The 19,652-nt window shown below is 42.4% G+C and overlaps 2 protein-coding genes across 4 annotated transcripts in view; one reads left to right on the top strand and one right to left on the bottom strand.

The window, feature by feature from the left end:
• Window positions 1-10,856, top strand: part of RFC1 (replication factor C subunit 1) — an 80,995-nt gene extending 70,139 nt beyond the window's left edge. For all 3 annotated transcript variants that reach the window (XM_044298349.1, XM_044298341.1, XM_044298332.1), the window contains exons 20-25: window positions 1,742-1,896; window positions 1,980-2,097; window positions 5,451-5,596; window positions 5,749-5,962; window positions 7,346-7,537; window positions 10,430-10,856. In XM_044298349.1, coding sequence (XP_044154284.1) covers window positions 1,742-1,896; window positions 1,980-2,097; window positions 5,451-5,596; window positions 5,749-5,962; window positions 7,346-7,537; window positions 10,430-10,519 — 915 coding nt within the window. In that variant the 3' untranslated portion in view covers window positions 10,520-10,856. The remainder of the gene's footprint in view (window positions 1-1,741; window positions 1,897-1,979; window positions 2,098-5,450; window positions 5,597-5,748; window positions 5,963-7,345; window positions 7,538-10,429) is intronic.
• A 7,061-nt stretch (window positions 10,857-17,917) lies between these two features.
• Window positions 17,918-19,652, bottom strand: part of WDR19 (WD repeat domain 19) — a 61,620-nt gene continuing 59,885 nt past the window's right edge. Inside the window, exon 37 of the mRNA XM_044291067.1 lies at window positions 17,918-18,080. The gene's annotated coding sequence lies outside the window, so the exon portion shown is untranslated. The remainder of the gene's footprint in view (window positions 18,081-19,652) is intronic.

The following is a 19,652-nucleotide window of genomic DNA, read 5'->3' as shown; positions in this document are numbered from 1 at the left end:
TTTTTATTTTTACGGTGTTCACCTGAGGGATTAGGTTATGTGATATTTTTATAGAGCAGGTTATTACTTTTTTTTTATTTACTTAAGTTTTACACAATAACGGCTTTTTTAAAACAAAAAAAAATTATGTTTTAGTGTCTCCATATTCTGAGCCATTTATTTATTTATTTTTTGGGTGATTGTCTTAGGTAGGGGCTAATTTTTTGCAGGCTGAGGTGACTATTAGATTGGTACTATTTTGGTGGGCATACGCCTTTTTGATCACTTACTGTTGTACTTTTTGTGATGTAAGGTGACAAAAAAATGGTTTATTTAGCACAGTTTTATTTTTTTATGGTGTTCATCTAAGGGGTTAGGTCATGTGATATTTTTATAGAGCTGGTCGATATGGACGCGGCGATACCTATTTTTTACCATTTTTTTTTCTTGAAACTTTACATTTTCACTTTATTTTTTGTCCCACTTTGGGACTTCAACTTTTGGGGGTCTGATCCCCTTTACAATGCATTCCAATACTTTGGACCCCCTCTGCATTGACCCAAGGTGCCTGCTCAATGATTTGAGCAAGCACCTTGTTCCGATCACCACGCGGTGGTGATCGGAACTACACAGGACGTACAGGTACGCCCTTGTGTCCTTAAGTACCAGGACATCAGGGCGTACCTGTACGCCCTGTGTCCCAAACAGGTTAAAGGGCTTTTATTACCACCTTAATCCCTGTTCATATGCCCTATGAGGGTATATGAATATGATAGACAGAAGCTACTCTCTAAGAGGGACATGTGCCCTGGTGGACACTTATTCATTGTGCTATGTGAGTGGACATGGTTTCCCCATGACACTGAGAACTGAGGGTTAAAAAGGCCAGACCCGCTACAATCAGTTGACTTCTTAAAAACAAAAACAAAAAACACTGCTTTTGCTTTAAAGAGGTTTTTTCACCACTCCTGACATGCCTATTTTAATAGCTTCATGCATTCCCCATTTAATAACAAGTCTGGAAGTTTGGAGCATCTATTCTTACGTCTCTATGTTGTGCCGTTCCTCTATTAATTCTACTAGAAGTTATGAATGAATTACTAGCCGTCTGCAGTAAGGGCACAGAGTTGGGGGGTTGTACCTGCACAGACTCACTCTATCCAATCCGTGCTGCCATCAGACTGTGCAGGTACACCCCCCCAACTGGTTACCTCCCCTCTGTACCCTTACTGCAGACTGCTAGCGATTCATTCATAACTTCTAGTAGAAATAATAAAGGAATGGTACAACATAGAGACATAAGAATAGAGGCTCCAGAATTGTTATTACATGACAGTGTCTGCTTCCTGCCTACCTTGAATATTGGCTGTTATATATGTAACACATTATGTGAGGCTGAAATTGACCCTGTTCAGCCTATTCTCATGCAATACTGATCCAGAGGAAGGCAAACGGACAATGATGCATGTGGTGGCATGTGTCCAGTATGGCTCCCATGACTGCACCCGACAAATCAGCAGACCTCAAAATCTTACAGTGGTACAGCATTCACATGACCATATTTGTTTTGTGGTCTACAGATGTGGTCGTGTGAATGGGGCATAAGGCTTTGGGCCTAGGGTGTCAAACCATTATACATGTTTTCACATTCAGGATAATAGGATGGTGTGATCAGTTCATCAGCAGTTGTCCTCCCCCCATTTGCTGGCTGTTATCTATGGCATTCCTTTAACTTGCGGTCATATGTGTTTGGTGTTGCCAGGGTCCGTTTGATGTTGTGCGCAAGGTGTTTGTTAGTGGAGAAGAAACTGCTCGCATGACTTTGATAGACAAGTCAGACCTCTTCTTCCATGACTACTCGATGGGACCTCTATTTGTCCAAGAAAATTATATTCATGTCAAACCTGCCGCTGCAGGGTAAGAACCCTACCTGATCATGTAGTGAACTTCTGCACACATGTAATTGTCTAAATGCCCTAATCCTTAGTGTTTTATTCTAGAGGAAACGTGAAGAAACACTTAATGCTTTTGAGCAAGGCAGCGGACAGTATCTGTGATGGCGATATTGTAGACAGGGCTATTCGTAGTAAGCAGGTCTGGAGCCTCTTGCCTACACAGGTAATGTGTTCATCCAGAATCCATTGTCATCGTTTTATCTATTTATTCAACATCTAAAATGAAAATAAATTCAATCTCATTTTTATGTTAAACTTATTTTTAGAATTTTTCGGCAAGTGTTTTTTTAAAAAAAATGTATGTCACTATCTCTATTAAAACATTTGTATATAATCCTGCAGTTTCCACACTGGCTACTAAGCCTAAAATATGCTGAGACTTCCTGTCTTTGGAGAGCAGCTACATGGACCATAGACACAATGGACAGGAGGGACCCCATTATCTTCTAGACATGCTCTGAGACCTGTGCAGAGGTCAGGAGGGGAAAGATAAGGCTACTTTCACATCTGCGTTTTCCCTTTCCGCTATTGAGATCCGTCATAGGATCTCAATAGAGGGGGAAAATGCTTCCGTTTGTCCCCATTCATTGTCAATGAGGACAAAACTGAACTGAAGGGAATGGAGTGCACCAGAATGTGTTCCGTTCTGTTTATTGTGTTCCCATGACACACACAAAAGCGCTGCAAGCTTCTGAGTGCGTCCTGGGAAACTAATCATGATGGATCCGTCATGATGACTCACAATTGAAGTCAATGGTGACGGATCCGTTTCCTCTGACACAATAGAAAACAGATCTGTCACCCATTAACTTTCAGTGGTGTTGATGACAGATCTTTAATGGCTATTTTAGAGATGATACAAATGGATCCGTTAATAACGGATGCAGACGGTTGTATTATCATGATGGAAGCGTTTTTGCTGATCCATGACAGATCCAGCAAAAACGCAGATGTGAAAGTAGCCTAAGGCTACTTCCTCACTGGCGTTTTGGTTTCCGTTTGTGAGATCTGTTCAGGTCCAAAACTGATCAGTTTTGCCCTAATGCATTCTGAATGGAAAAGGATCCGCTCAGAATGCATCAGTTTGCCTCCGTTCCGACTCCATTCCGCTTTGGAGGCGAACACCAAAACGCAGCTTGCATTGTTTTGGTATCAATCTGACGAAACCGAGCCAATGTAAGTCAATGGAGACGGATCCGTTTTCTATGACAGAATAGAAAACGGATCCGTCCTCCATTGACTTTCAATGGTGTTCAAGACAGATCCGTCTTGGCAATGTTAAAAATAATACAAACGGATCAGTCTGTGCAGATCCATGACTGATCCGCACCCGAAGCTGTAATATCACCTATTGTGAATGGAGGATCTTATGTTGTCTATGTAGAGATGTTACTTGGTGTAATCCTGTCTGGTGATAAAGATAATAGCTACTGAAAAGTTACCCGAACAGGATATCATGACTTATTAGGTCTAATGGTCACTGGGAAAATTGCAGGATTATATACTTAGTGACATGGAAAACTTAAAAAAAAACAAAAAACGTACCAAACATTATAAATATTGACGGTGTGAAGAAGACCTTACCCTGCAAGATTCTCTATACTGCATACAGTTAGGTCCATATATATTTGGACAGAGAACATTTTTCTAACCTTTGTTCTGTACATTACCACAATGGATTTTCAGATGCAGTTGAAGTTCAGACTTTCAGCTTGAATTCAGTGGGTTGAACAAAATGATTGCATAAAAATGTGAGGCACTAAAGCATTTTTTAACTTCAATCCCTTCATTTCAGGGGCTCAAAAGTAATTGGACAAATTAAATAATTGTAAATAAAATGATAATTTTTAATACTTGGTTGAAAACCCTTATTTGGCAATGACTGCCTGAAGTCTTGAACTCATGGACATCACCAGACGCTGCGTTCCCTCCTGTTTAATGCTCTGCCTTTACTGCAGCGGTTTTCAGTTGCCATTTGTGGCCTTTCTGTCTGAAGTTTAGTCTTTAACAAGTGAAATGCTCTATAGGGTTCAGATCCGGTGACTCGGCCATTCTAGAATTTCCCACTTCTTTGCTTTAATAAACTCCTGGGTTGCTTTGGCTTTATGTTTTGGGTCATTGTCCCTCTGTATTATAAAACGCTGACCAGTTTGGCTGGATTTGAGCAGACAGTATGTCTCTGACAACCTCAGAATTCATCCGGCTGCTTCTGTCCTGTGTCACAGCATCAATATACACTAGGGACCCGGTGCCACTGGCAGCCATGCATGCCCAATCCATCACACTGCCTCCACCGTGTTTTACAGAGGATGTGGTAGGCTTTGGATCAAGAGCTGTACCATGCCCTCACCATACTTTTTTCTTTCCATCATTCTGGTAGAGGTTGATCTTGGTTTCATCTGTCCAAAGAATGTTCTTCCAGAAGTGTGCTGGTTTTTTTAAGATTTTTTATTTTATTTATTTTTTAGCATAGTCCAATCCTTCCTTCATTGAGGCTTTATGAGTGGCTTGCACCGTGCGGTGAACTCTGTATTTACTTTCATGCAGTCTTCTCTTTATGGTAGATTTGTATATTGATACGCCTATATCCTGGAGAGTTTTGATCACTTGGTTGGCTGTTGTGAAGGGGTTTCTCTTCACCATGGTAATTATTCTGCGATCATCCACCACTGTTGTCTTCCGTGGGCGTCCAGGTCTTTTTGCATTGTTGAGGTCACCAGTGTTTTCTTTCTCAGGATGTACTAAACTGTAGATTTTGCCACTCCTAATAGTGTAGCAATTCCCCGGATGTTTTTTTTCCCTGTTTTCGCAGATGAAGGATGGCTTGTTTCACCTGCATAGAGAGCTCCTTTGACTGCATGTTTACTTCTCAGCGAAATCTTTAGAATGCAATCACCACATCTCAAATCAACTCCAGGCCTTTTATGTGCTTAATTGAGAATGAAATAATGAAGGAAATGACCACACCTGCCCATGAAAACTGCCATTGAGTCAATTGTCCAATTACTTTTGGTCCCTTTAAAAACAGGGTGCCACATGTAAAAGAAACCCCCAAACCCTTCATCCAATGTTAATGTGGATACCTTCAAATGAAAGCTAAAAGTCTGGACTTTATGTCCATGTCCATTATATAACTATAACTTGAATATGTTTTTGTAAACGGGTAAAAAACATGTGTCAGTGTCCAAATATATATGGACCCAACTGTATAATTAACCGTGAAAAACTCCATTAGACCTCCAGTGCAGATTTCTTTTCACACTTATTCCTGAAGCGGAAGTTGAAAAACCAATGTAAAAGTTTTAATAGTGACATGTACTACACCTCCCAGCATCTAGGCCTGCCCAGGGTATGAAGAAGAGTTATCGTCCATGATATTATGAGCAGGATCTTAGTGGACCAGAGCTCACTATCAATGTGTACATGGGTAGTACCTACTTTTTCTATCTCTGAGGCTGACGGTAATAGAAGACATTTTGCAGATATCTTCTTCTCACTGTGTCATTTTCTGCTCAGGCGATTTATGCCAGCGTCATTCCGGGGGAGCTGATGAGGGGGTATATGTCTCAGTTTCCAAGCTTTCCTAGTTGGCTGGGAAAATACTCCTCTACAGGGAAACATGGCCGCATCACCCAGGATCTCTCCATGCATACGTCTCTTAGGTAAGAGCTTCTCTAAAGCTAAACCCGTTGAGGGTCGTAACAAACCGTTCTATTCCCAAAAAGCTGTTACGTCTTAGTTTATATCTGGGGACACAAGGAGTGAGGCAGAAGATGATGATGATGACGACACTGTTCACATTTTGCTTTCTCAGAACGAGGACAAGTAAGTGCGCACTGAACTTGGATTACTTGCCGTATTTGAGGGACAAGCTGGTGCAGCCATTGACTGCGCATGGCACTGACGGTGTGCAGGAAGTGGTGGATCTCATGGACACGTACTACCTGATGAAGGAAGATTATGATAACCTAATGGAGATCTGCAGCTGGGGAGGAAAACCAACCCCCTTTTCTAAACTTGATCCCAAGGTACTGTGAAAATATATATGGTCATGTCAAAATCCTTACCCCGATTCAAAAGGTTGAGGAAAAGCAGCACTGCAGGCACTTAATAGGGTAAAAAAGACTCTCCGTAACCAGGTACCTGGTAATAATCCAAGGTGTTCTGGTGCACACAGCGTTCTGGATCCCAGTATAATCACTTGTAGATAATCTGCCGCACTCAAAGGTGTTTTATTACCTAATAGGCAGCATACATAGCGACGTGTCCACTATATGAAGTGTTTTCAAGCCTGGCTTAAGAGACTTCATATAGTCGAAACGTCCCTATGTATGCTGCCTATTAGGTAATAAAACACCTTCTGCTTGAATTGGATGAGTGCTGAAGATTTTGTACGTGTGAGAATCCCTAACGTGATGAAATCAGCCTGTAAATGACAATGGTGCTTTCTGTGCATCCAGTCTGAACGCAAATTCAGCAGTTTGCAGTATAAGCCACCATATTCATACCAGGCATTATAATCTATTGTTCACGATACTGCAGGTATGTCCCTACATGCAGTTATTCCTACTGTGAAAAGTGTGAAGATCGCTTTTGCTAAAGGAGTGACAGATTTCTTAATACTTTGCTCAAAAGTGATTTATAAGTATCACTTATTTAAGCAGCACCTGCATCAAATTTAAAAAAAATCCCATCTGGCTCCTGATGGAGTCTCTAAGGCTAGTGGTCCATGCAGTGGTCCCATGTTCCACAGTAAAATTGCCGCGTTGTCATAATTTGCTTGTGTCATCCATAGGGGGGAAAAAAATGTTTCAGGCAACCTTGCAAAGAAGGCTATAAACTATATACATCAGTCTGGTCAGCTCCTCCTGCTCTATAACATACCGCCTGCCGCATGTTCAATGTGACAGGTTCCCTTTAATAAACGCAGTACGTTTGACCAGCTCAGTGAGACGGACAAAAAATAAGGAAGATAACAAACAGCAGGTGGCGCTATACAGATATATTTTATTGAATAACTCAGTGGCTATACTCAATTTTTAATTACATGCAATTACAAAAGTATTCAGATCCAGGGGCTAATTTGAAAAATATAGAAAATGTTTTGGGACACGACCCGTGTTCATGTAGCTCGTACCCTATTCTGAAGATTTAGAGTGCCTTCCCATGGCACCGACTTGGTGTTGCACTGCCCACCTGCTAATGCTTTTCTGTGAATTACAGTGGGTTTTTGCCCACATGGCTTATGCAGGTTGAAACAACTGCTCTCAACATGTGTTGCTTGTACAATTTGTGCAGCCCAAAAAACCACATCACACAAGTGTGGCTCCGCAGTGCGGTACATGACTGGCGCCCATGGGGCAATTCTTCCTGACCCTTGGAGACAAATAACAGGCTATAATCTCTCTCAGGTGAAAGCGGCCTTCACACGTGGCTACAACAAGGAAGCCCATCTCACACCTTACTCTCTGCAAATAGTCAAAGCCTCCAAAAAAGATGCTTCTTCCACAATCCAGTCCGAATATGGTGAAGAGGGGAACATCGAAGACACACAGGCCGAAGAGAATCGGGATGACGATGTCACCGTAGACGCGATGATAAAGGTAAAGGATGTATTGTCTTTACTTGACCTGTTCAGTTTCCAGATGGAAATAGTGTTAGAAAAACCCTAATCACATGCAGAGTATCCTATAGATATAGTGGTCTGTGCGGGTGGAGGGTTTTGATACATGAGGCCCCTCAATGAGCTTCATCACCGGGAATAATACATTACGGATGCCCCACACACATTGCTGTGTCCTATAGATATCTGAGATATACACTGATGGAAGTGGATGTATTATCTGATCTTCTCCAGATAATTACTGTGCATATGGCTTACAGGCAATCTTTTAATATGCTGGTACTAAGTTTCCTGTGCCCACAGCGATGTGTGCAGGTTCTTTAATAACATCCAGAATTAAAATGATTCATAACCCACTGGGAAATCAATTTCTGCTTCTTGGGCTAGAGCAACTGGAAGTATATTTGTAATGTTGGCTTGAGGTAAGAGGGGTTGGAGAGCCGAAGATTCCCCGAAGAGGGGTTGTCTCACTTCAGCAAATAGCGTTACTTATGTAGACAAAGTTAATACCAGGCAGTTACTAATGTATTGTGATTGCCCATATTGCTTCCTTTCCTGGTTTGAGTAATTTTTTCATCACATTACACACTGCTCGTTTCCATGGTTATGACCTCCCTGCAATCCATCATCGGTGGCCGTGCTTGCATACTATAGGAAAAAGCACTAGCCTACATGCACTTCCACGGTCCCGGCTTTGAGAGTGGCCAATCCTTTTTCCTATAGTGTGCAAGCACTAATTAACCTTCTCTACATGATAAATGCCACTTGCTGAAGTGAAACAACCCCTTTAAGTTTCCTGCTCCTCCTCTTATTATTCATCAGATTGCTCCATGGTTTGTGCACAGTTCCTTATTCGTACCTCTTTGTATAGTAATGTGCTTTTGGCATGTATTCTGTATGTTCCTCGGGGGTCAAGTGGTTCCGTCGAAAAAGGTTCTGAATCTGGTCCCTGATACAAGATAAGGACAACTATATCATGTCCATGTTGAGGATGACTGAGCATTCAGTCACATAGCCTGCTTTAGCAAGGGTCTTTAAAGGGGTTGTTCCTATTTGTGGATCCTTTTGACAGGCCTCATAGCATAGCTGGCCCCTGGTGGCAATCAAACTTTCCTAATTTTAGGGGGAGATCAGGCAATCAGAATAAATCCCTGGATCAACGACCCCTCTCTAGTAGCTATAGCCTGTAATATTATTACGCTCCAGAAATACATCCAGGCTCCTCTTGAACTCTTTTAGTGAACTCACCATCACCACCTCCTCAGGCAGAGAGTTCCATAGTCTCACTGCTCTTACCGTAAAGAATCCTCTTCTATGTTTGTGTACAAACCTTCTTTCCTCCAGACGCAGAGGATGTCCCCTCGTCACAGTCCTGTGCACCTCATACTAATGTAGGCTTGTCAAACATAGGGGCTAAATACCGCACACTTACTCCATTGAAGGCGGGTAAGGCTGAAGTCTGGTGCATGTCAGTACTGAGGAGGCTTTTATATACAACCCTAGAGAATGCACAGTTACTTTGCCTGTAATTACTGGAGAGGCTGTACTGAGAGGGCTTGTGGAATATGGCACCTACTGTAGTGACGGCACAATCTGCTCGTTGAGGGGGGTTTAATGTGGAAGCCAGAACTGCCTAGTGTTGTAGATAGAGCAACTAAGGATGGTGTAATCACTCCGCCTAATAAAAAGGGGTAATGCAGGTGCCCTGTGCTACACAGAGCTGGGTAGGCTAGCCTGATAACTGGGGTTTACACAATGCAGCTGATTTATGGTGTTTATAACCACTGAAGACATGCCCTGAGGCTGCCTTGGTAGGGAAAGAGACTCCATAAGGGAAAAGGATGCCCAGCACAATGCCATTCTAGGGCTCCTGCTGCAAAGTGGACACTGGACATGCAGCCTGGTGGGCAAAAGGAGACGAACCTCAATTAGGTAAAGGTCCAGAATGAGAGTAGTGCCAACTAGGGTAGAACTTACCAGGACTGGCACTGAGGGATCCCCCCACAAGGAAGGCAAGCCAACCCTTCTTCTGACTGCTAGGCCGCAGCCAAACAGATTGGTATGCCGTGGGACTGTGAGGATGTGAATGGGCAGAACCGGGAGGTGGGAGCTGTCCTACCCTCAACGCCCACACAGGGTAAGGTTAGGGCCTGGGGAATGTATGCAGAGACATGGACGCTGGAGGGATGCAGGGATGGAAAGCCATCAGCGATTCTTCCCGGCTGGCCTAATAGAGTTCCAAATTGAAACCTAATTGTCTCAACAATGCAGGCATATATGAACATGGCACCAACACAGATGCCTTCAGCTGCCAAGTGCTCATGTAACAGGTCAGCCAGTGTCATAGGTAAAAATCTGCTGACAGATGCAATTTAAGGAAGGAGGAGAGGAGGAAATGAAGCCACTACTGATGTCCATTTTTCAATTGAAAAAGGGAACGTGGGAGCACAATATTGACCTTGGTAAAGGGCCGTTAAAGTATTTTTCATTTTTTCTTTTTTTTAACTTGCTATGCATTAGCAGATAATAGCATGTGTCATTACTGCATGTTCACGGTCCTGTAAAGACTAGGGGTGCCACTGCTATATGGGAGAAAGACTTACAGTTCGGTCATACAAACAAAGGCAATTCTGATGCATAAGAAAACCCCAGTATTCTAACCGGCACATTCCACAGCTGGGAGGGGGACCGAGATGGCATTACATGGGCACATTGGGGTACAGGAGGTTAAAGTTGCACTTAAACTCGCTGCATCTCCTCAGTGGAGAATAGCTGCCTTTTTGTTTTTAATGTGCTAATAAAAAAAGAAAAAACAAATGGAAATATTTTACTTATACATTTCTGTACTAAGATTATTTCTTTATCATTCTAGGCCAAAAAAGCAAAACCTTCAAAGTCTGCCAAGACTGAAAAAGGTGGAGACAAAAAGCCAGGTAAAGCAAAAAGTAAGAAAGCCAAGTGAGAAGCAGATTGGGCAACTGATGACTTCTGCAGACAGATTTCTCACCCGACCCCAGAACTGGATGGAAACATAGAGAACACGAGGAATCCTTGAGATGAGTGCCCCTGTGTTACCAGTGTACAGTAGTAAGGAAAGGCTCCACATACACATAGCATTTTAATAGGTACCATTCAGGCCTGTGTGCTTTCTGACAGTTCTCCAGCACTTTCCCCATGTGTACTTTATTTTACAGAGTTTTCCTACTTTTTCCTGTATATAGAATATAAACCGTACTTTGTTTTGTATAATAATATTGTAAGTATATATGAAAAGCTTCATTAAAGTTAGTTTCACAGAACTTGTTATTTGTGTCATTACAGTTTGTGATGTTGCATCATGTATACATGTTCAGTGGGATATAATGTCAAGACCGTCATGTGTATGTACAGTTGCAAGAAAAAGTATGTGAACCCTTTGGAATGATATGGATTTCTGCACAAATTGGTCATAAAATGTGATCTGATCTTCATCTAAGTCACAACAATAGACAGTCACAGTCTGCTTAAACTAATAACACACACATAATTAAATGTTGCCATGTTTTTATTGAACACACCATGTAAACATTCACAGTGCAGGTGGAAAAAGTATGTGAACCCTTGGATTTAATAACTGGTTGAACCTCCTTTGGCAGCAATAACTTCAACCAAACATTTCCTGTAGTTTCAGATCAGACGTGCACAACGGTCAGGAGTAATTCTTGACCATTCCTCTTTACAGAACTGTTTTGAGTTCAGCAATATTTCTGGGATGTCTGGTGTGAATCGCTTTCTTGAGGTCATGACACAGCTTCTCAATTGGGTTGAGGTCAGGACTCTGACTGGGCCACTCCAGAAGGCGTATTTTCTTCTGTTTAAGCCATTCTGTTGTTGATTTACTTCTATGCTTTGGGTCGTTGTCCTGTTTCAACACCCATCTTCTGTTGGGCTTCAGCTGGTGGACAGATGGCCTTAAGTTCTTCTGCAAAATGTCTTGTTAAACTTGGGAATTCATTTTTCCTTTGATGATAGTAATCTGTCCAGGCCCTGACGCAGCAAAGCAGCCCCAAACCATGATGCCCCCACCACCATACTTCACAGTTGGGATGAGGTTTTGATGTTGGTGTGCTGTGCCTCTTTTTCTCCACACATAGTGTTGTGTGTTTCTTCCAAACAACTCAACTTTGGTTTCATCTGTCCACAGAATATTTTGCCAGTACTGCTTTGGAACATCCAGGTGCTCTTGTGCAAACTGTAAATGTGCAGCAATGTTTTTTTTGGACAGCAGTGGCTTCCTCTGTGGTATCCTCCCATGAAATCCATTCTTGTTTAGTGTTTTACGTATCATAGATTTGCTAACAGGGATGTTAGCATATGCCAGAGACTTTTGTAAGTCTTTAGCTGACACTCTAGGATTCTTCTTCACCTCATTGAGCAGTCTGCGCTGTGCTCTTGCAGTCATTTTTACAGGACGGCCACTCCTAGGGAGAGTAGCAGCAGTGCTGAACTTTCTCCATTTATAGACAATTTGTCTTACCGTGGACTGATGAACAGCAAGGCTTTTGGAGATACTTTTATAACCCTTTCCAGCTTTATGCAAGTCAACAATTCTTAATCGTAGGTCTTCTGAGAGCTCTTTTGTGTGAGGCATCATTCACATCAGGCAATGCTTCTTGTGAAAAGCAAACCCACAACTGGTGTGTTTTTTATAGGGCAGGACAGATGTAACCAACACCTCCAATCTCATCTCATTGATTGGACTCCAGTTGGCTGACACCTCACTCCAATTAGCTCTTGGAGATGTCATTAGTCTATGGGTTCTTATACTTTTTCCACCTGCTATGTGAATGTTTACATGGTGTGTTCAATAAAAACATGGTAACATTTTATTATTTGTGTGTTATTAGTTTAAGCAGACTGTGATTGTCTATTGTTGTGACTTAGATGAAGATCAGATCACATTTTATGACCAATTTGTGCAGAAATCCATATCATTCCAAAGGGTTCACATACTTTTTCTTGGAACTGTATCTTCATAAAACACTGTGACATCGCCTTTAGGGATTCAAACTCTCACCAGTCCACAAACAAGCGAAGGGAAGCAGCACTCCAGTACAAGGATGTTTCTTCATCTCGGCTGTCTGATGGGTGAATAAACATCCTTGTTGCACTGGAGTGCTGCTTACTTTATAGATGTACAGTACATCAGCTGAAACCGTATTGGGGAGGGGTGGCTCCTGTCTCTCCCCTGGTGGGAGATGTTGGTGGATGTAAGGAATTGGCTGTTGGATTTCAACATGCCCAATCCTTTTGTTTTCAGGAGCTAAGCCACAGACAGGAGTTCTAGGCACCAAAAATGCACCAAAACCGCAGTTACGGTCTGAAAAGTCACTTATGCTGATTATGTGGGTATTAGCAGAACCTGGCTGGATGGTTTGGATGCAGGGCACGCACAACACAATCTCAGAAGCAGTCAGGACAGTCCGTAATACTGAAACTGCAGATATTTATAACACTGAACTGGAGATACTAGGAGACCTTCTAGGTGGGGTAGTGGTGGATGAAGGAACCAAGACTGCATTAGGGACAGGGCAGACAGACTGGGAGAACGTAAACTCGGACTCGCATGGAGAGGGTGCCTCAACCTTAGCTGTGGAAGGTTTAGTGCATGTGTGTACTGGCCCTTAAGGGTGGATGGGAGTTCACCCACACGTCCTAAGGCACACTAAGGCTCCATTCACACATCCGCAATTCCAATCCGCATTTTGCAGAACGGAATTGCGGACCCGCAATTCCGATTCTGAAAAAAAAAAATTGAATAGGCATGTTCTCCTAGTGCCGGCAAAATGCGGAACACACATTGCCGCTGTCCGTGTTTTGCGGATCCACAAAACACACACTGATGTGTGAATGGACCCTATGCAAGATGAAGGAATCTTCAACATAGAGAGGAGATCAGCAACCAGGAGTCCGGATGGCATGGTGAATGGCACAGCATCTGCGCCCACAAGGGACAGCAGAAGGGCAGCGGTAATGAACTCCAGACCTAACTATTTCCTCTGTTATCCAATAATAATCTGCAGCCTGAAATATCCCACACTGGTAACATAGTAGGGAAGATGATGTAGGAGTTACAGAGACTACAGGAGACAAATGATCATTCTAAAGTAGAATTGACCGACCTCCGAACGGCGAGCGCTGCTAGTTTTAAGTACGGTAATACACAGCGCTCATTATGCGATTACATGCATACAACAATTAACTATTAGAGAGATATGATTATACAGTGAGCGGGGCCCGTGTAGTAGAATAGTCACTGCACGGGCCCCGCTGTCATTATTAAAGCAGATGCGACCCCCACCCCCTGTATTGAGGGTCATTCACTACAGGGACACTTATGGAGGGGATCTGTGGATGACAGCATAAGATGCTATATATGTGTCATCCACAGATCCCCCCCCATAACTGTCATTCACAGATCCTCATCCTCATAACAGTGCCATCCAGAGAGGATCCCCCATAAGTGTCACCCACAGATCCCCCATAAGTGTCACCCACAGATCCCCCATAAGTGTCACCCACAGATCCCCCATAAGTGTCACCCACAGATCCCCCATAAGTGTCACCCACAGATCCCCCATAAGTGTCACCCACAGATCCCCCATAAGTGTCACCCACAGATCCCCCATAAGTGTCACCCACAGATCCCCCATAAGTGTCACCCACAGATCCCCCATAAGTGTCACCCACAGATCCCCCATAAGTGTCACCCACAGATCCCCCATAAGTGTCACCCACAGATCCCCCATAAGTGTCACCCACAGATCCCCCATAACAGTGCCACCCACAGATCCCCCATAACAGTGTGTCACCCACAGACCACAATTAGTTCAAAACCCACCAAAAGTGCACCTTTTGGTTCAAAATATTTTTTTTCTTATTTTCCTCCTCAAAAACCTAGGTGCGTCTTATAGGCCGGTGCGTCTTATACGGCGAAAAATACGGGTAAGTGGCCCCAGCAACAAAAATGCGCCTAGTAATCGTAATGCCCTGATAGTGCTGCCAGTATTTTGAATGCCCCCTATAAATCCCCCTGTAATAATACCTCCTATTTTGCACCTAGTAACAATGATGCCCCTTTCATGCCCCCCAGTTTTAACAATGTCCTCTATAATCCCCCTAATAGTGCTTCCAGCAATAATAAAGGTACCTATTGTGCCCCCATTAATATAAATGTCCCTATTGTGCTACCAGGAATAATAATGCCTCCAGTTATAATAATGCTCCCAATTGTGCCCCAGTAGTAATCTCCAGCAATAATAATGCCCCCATAGTGCATCTGATGATAATGATGCTCCTTAAGTAATGTATCTATGGCTCCCAAGTGGCCAGGGAGAAAACAAAAACTAATACTGATTTGAGTGCTGTTCCCTTCAGCCTTCTGCGATGCAGGACTCTTCTGGCCCAGTGCAGATGGTCAGTCGTGATTACATCATTGTGTCCCAGCATAGGTGGTTGGATGATGTCATCGTGACTGTCCGCAACAGGCCCATGGCATATGAGGGTAAACCGTTGGCTCCCTTACCCTGCAGCTGTATTCAATGCCATCGCCATCCTGATCAAACTGGGTCAGTTCCAGCTACTGTTCCAGTGTGCCTCCCCAGAAATCCATGGGGTCAGGGAACAGGGTATTTGATGGAGAAATGGCATAGACTAGTTACGAGTGAACCTGATCATTCAGGCAGTTTGCATACGTTTGCTGACCGGCATCATGGAGGTACAACTTGAAGAAAATGTTTTATCATGTTCAAAAACAAGGGCGGCAGACCCCAATTTACTTTGATACAAAAGTCTAAAAGCACGGCTATACAATAGTCATCATTTGGCTCGATGCTAACAATATGTCAGCACATCAACCATCAAGCATGCAGCTTGCCAGCGTGCCCAAGGAGCCAGTTGATGAGGTGGGAAGGATTGGAGCAGGGTTGCTGGGAGCAGCAAGGGTATACATTCCTTACATAGAAGTTTGTTAATGGTTGAAAAAAACGCAAGTGAATGATGGTTTCACAGACACGGCCATACATATTTTCGTCCATATTGGACATTACTGTTGTTCAAACTGCCCATACTTGATGGATGAAATATCTTTCTGGGAACGTTCTGTCAAAGAAAGATCTCTCCTTCACAAATGAACTTTCTTTGAATGAAATATCTTTAGTCTCATAATAGGACAAAAATGTTAAAGGTGGTCAGGTCGGCACCTTATCTCTCCTTAGGGTACCTTCACAATAGCGGCAGGGGAGTCTGACCAGCTGTTCCGGCGAATGAACAGCCTGTCGGATCCATCCTGCCGCTAGTTCACGTGTTACCCCGGACTGCCGCTCCATCCCCATTGACTATAATGGGGGTGAGGGCGGAGTTCCGGCGGCAGCGCACGCCGAGAAGAAGCTGGACTAAAACTACTGCATGAGTCCACCTCTTTGATACCAAAGACAGAAAATAGTGCAAATTCTTGTGCAAATGAACAGATTTATTTTACTTTTATACTTTAGAAGAGTCCAAAATGCGCTAAATTTATTAAGATGTGTGTGCCTTTAAAATTTTGTGCAATTTGCTCCCAATCTTTTTATTTAATTTAAATACAGAACAGGTACAAACCTTCCCACGGTACTTCTCTGCAAGTTCCATTCTTGGTTTTGGCTTAGAGATATTGATGCAAAATACTCATCAAATATTGACCATGTGAATGTGGCCTTAAAGGGAACCTGTCATGTGGATATTTGATTAACTAATTATATACAATCATTATTTACTAAAAAGTACCTTAGATGTATTCACTTACTGGAGTGACAGATGGTTACCTCATAATATACACACAAAGATGCCACATGCTGCATGCTAATGAGCTGATTTGAGTCCAGCGTATTTTTAATTCAGAGCTATAGCCACTCCCCTGCGCACCTGCTGCTGATTCATATGGCAAATAACTGTCATTCAGCAGCAGGTGGGCGGGGAGAGTCAGGAGCTCATGAATATTCAGGACTCCTCATTATCAGCTGGAGCTTTTCAATACAAGATGTTGGCAGATTGACTGGGTCAATTAAAGAAAGTGACCCAGCATTTTGCTAAGAGAATCAGTCGCTTATTTATGTTGCCCTTAGTTAGGACACCATAAAACTGGTGACAGGCTTCCTTTAAAATCATTGAACCCCCATTAATGATGATAATGAGATCACACCACTGAGTCTGGCTCAGCAAATCTGTAAAGTGAGCTGTGAAAATCAAGTATCCACAGCCTAAGGCCTCATGCACACCACTGTTGTGTGTTTTGTGGTCCGCAAAACATGGATGGCGTCCGTGACGGACAGCCTTTAATATAACTGCCTATTCTTGTCCACAAAGCGCGGACAAGAATAGGACATGTTATAATTTTTTTTGCGGACCACGGAACGGAGCAGTAGACGCGGACAGCAGACTGAGTGCTGTCTGCATCTTTTGCGGCCCCACTGAAGGGAATGGGTCCGCATCTGAGCCGCCAAAAAACTGCGGCTCTGATGCAGACCAAAACAATGGCCGTGTGCACGAGGCCTAAGGAACGGATGCAGGCGCATTCATCTCAATGGGGCCTCAAAAGATGCCGACAGCACACCATGCGCCATCTGCAGTTCTGTTCCATGACCCTACAAAAAAAGAAAGAACAGGTCCTATTTCTTGTCCACAATTGCGGACAAGAATAGGCATTTCTATGATAGGGCTGGTCGTTCCGTTCCATAAAATGCAGAACGCACACGGCCGGTATCAGTGTTTTGCGTATCGCAAAACAGATATGGTCGTCTAAATTAGCCCTTATGTGTGTGATTCAATGCCCAATGTGAAAAAAATTTATTTGTATATATATTTGCACACAAAAAATGTAATTCTACGTTTCTGACAAAGCATTCCTTTTTAAGAAGCACTCCCACAACCTTTTTTTTTTTATTATTCTCTGGCCCTCGGAAAGGTACAAGACATAAATTGTAGGGAGGGTAATCTTTTTCACTAGTGGCTGTAGTTGTGATACGTTCACTTCATTCTGGTCCTCAGCTTCAATGCGAGTCTCATAGTAATGAATTGAGAACCTGACTTCCTGTCCACACATAAGACGCTGTGTCGGTCACATGAATCTGCTGAGGACAGTGGACAGCTCACAACCACAGCCACTGGTAAAAACAAAAAAAAAAATCACCACAATTTACAACATGTACCTTTCTAATGGGCCAAAGAATTAACATTTTTGTGGGAGTGCTTCTTTAACAAAAAAAATGCTTTGAAAAAGAAGAAAGGCAAACGGATTGTCCATAATTCAGAGTAAATCATCCACCATTAGAAAGAATAAACCCACGACAGTAAAAACTGTTTATTATAAATATTGAGGTTTAATAATAATCGGTAACTCACAAATACAAAATCCTCATTGAAAAGTATATACAGGACTCATTACAACACAGTGTGCCTAAAACATACGAAGGCTGCAAATTCCGTGAAACGTCAAAAGATATGAAGGCCTACAAAGAAGAAAGATGGTAAAATAGCATTTCTCTGGTCTATGAGGAGGGAATTAAATAAGATAAAATATTTCATAACACATTCCTGCCTATTTCTTTAAAATTACGCATTTAAATCTTTTTCTCAATTGGTTGGATGTTCTATATTTTTGGCTTAAAATTGTGTTAAAAGATATAAAAAAAAAAAAGGTATCTTGTAAGTCTCCACAAATTAAAATAAAATAAATTCACATTAAAAGTGATCCTGGAAAGAAAAAGGAATAGATACAATGCCAAAATGGATATTTCTTTTTCTTTTACATTTCCAAATTAAAAACAAATATCATTTACTGACTGCAACTGAAGGAAAATAAGACCTTTAATATAGATACGACAGTTTACTGCTGCTGTGAGAGAATGATTATCTATAAGGTGATCCTCATGATAATAGAAGGCGTTGAATTGGGATGACAGTACAATAGCTCTGTTTTTCTTCTTGATAGGCCTATAGATGCCCAAAGTAGAGCACTGCATTGAAAAGTGTAATGTGTGATGCGCTAATGGAGTAGCTCACCTCTCTTCTTGTGCAAACAGACAAAACAAAGGAAGACGTTAAAGGCTATGTACACTTTGGAAGGCAATTTTTGTTTATGACTGCATTTCACTCACTTTTGGTTAAAAATCAAATTTTCAATTGGCCTTTATTAAAAATATTAATCCGTTCATTTACAAAGGGTTAACTGTTTTGCTAAGCATGTGACTGGTACCTTCACGTTCACTTTGTGCCCTCATCTAATAACCCTCAGGCTGGGTTCAGACCTGAGGGTTTTACAGCGCGTTCCTACGCGCTGTAAAACGCCCGACGCCCCAGGAAGTACATGAGCTTTTTTGGGGCGTCTTGTCGCGCGTTCCCGCACATAGACTTCAGCGGGAACGCGCGACAATGGGCGTTCGCTTGTCTCTGTATGCGCGATTGCAAACGCCCGTACAATCGCGCATACAGAGCGTACGTTCAAGTACGCTCAGGTCTGAACCCAGCGTTATCTCTAAACTACTAAGAGGTCAAACACTTATTTAGGCCACATTCTTAACAGTAAGATAAGAAATATGAGTGTTTATCAGCTCCCCCAACTGACGAAAAAGAGAGAAAATCCAGAAGCTGCTACTAGAGCATCTCAGCTCTGTACAGAAAAAAAAGGGCTCCATACTTTTGATAAAGACCTATTGAAAAAAACATATTTTTAGCTCAAAATGAGTACAATGCAATAATAAACAAAATGTCCCAAAGGAGTACATCGCCTTTAAAGACCCAGGACAGGAAGTAGAATACATGGTGTGACTTCAAAAAATTCTATCCAGAAAACAATCCAGCTGATTTTTTTATTAAAAAAAAAGAATATTCAAATATAGTTTGTTAGTATGTAATAAAAAAAAATTATGAAAATGTCCCTTTAAAGGGGTTTCTGGGATTTTGATATTGATGGCCGACTTCTGGTACCTTTGCCAATCAAATGTTTGAAGAGACTGTGACGCTCTGGTGAGAGTTGTAGTCTTCTCACAGCTTACCAAGCACAATGCTGTACATTGGATAGC

This window comes from Bufo gargarizans, chromosome 1 (assembly GCF_014858855.1).
Source record: "Bufo gargarizans isolate SCDJY-AF-19 chromosome 1, ASM1485885v1, whole genome shotgun sequence".
NCBI lineage: Eukaryota > Metazoa > Chordata > Amphibia > Anura > Bufonidae > Bufo > Bufo gargarizans.
Note: the sequence above shows the minus strand (reverse complement) of the source record. Positions and strands in the feature narration are given on the sequence as shown.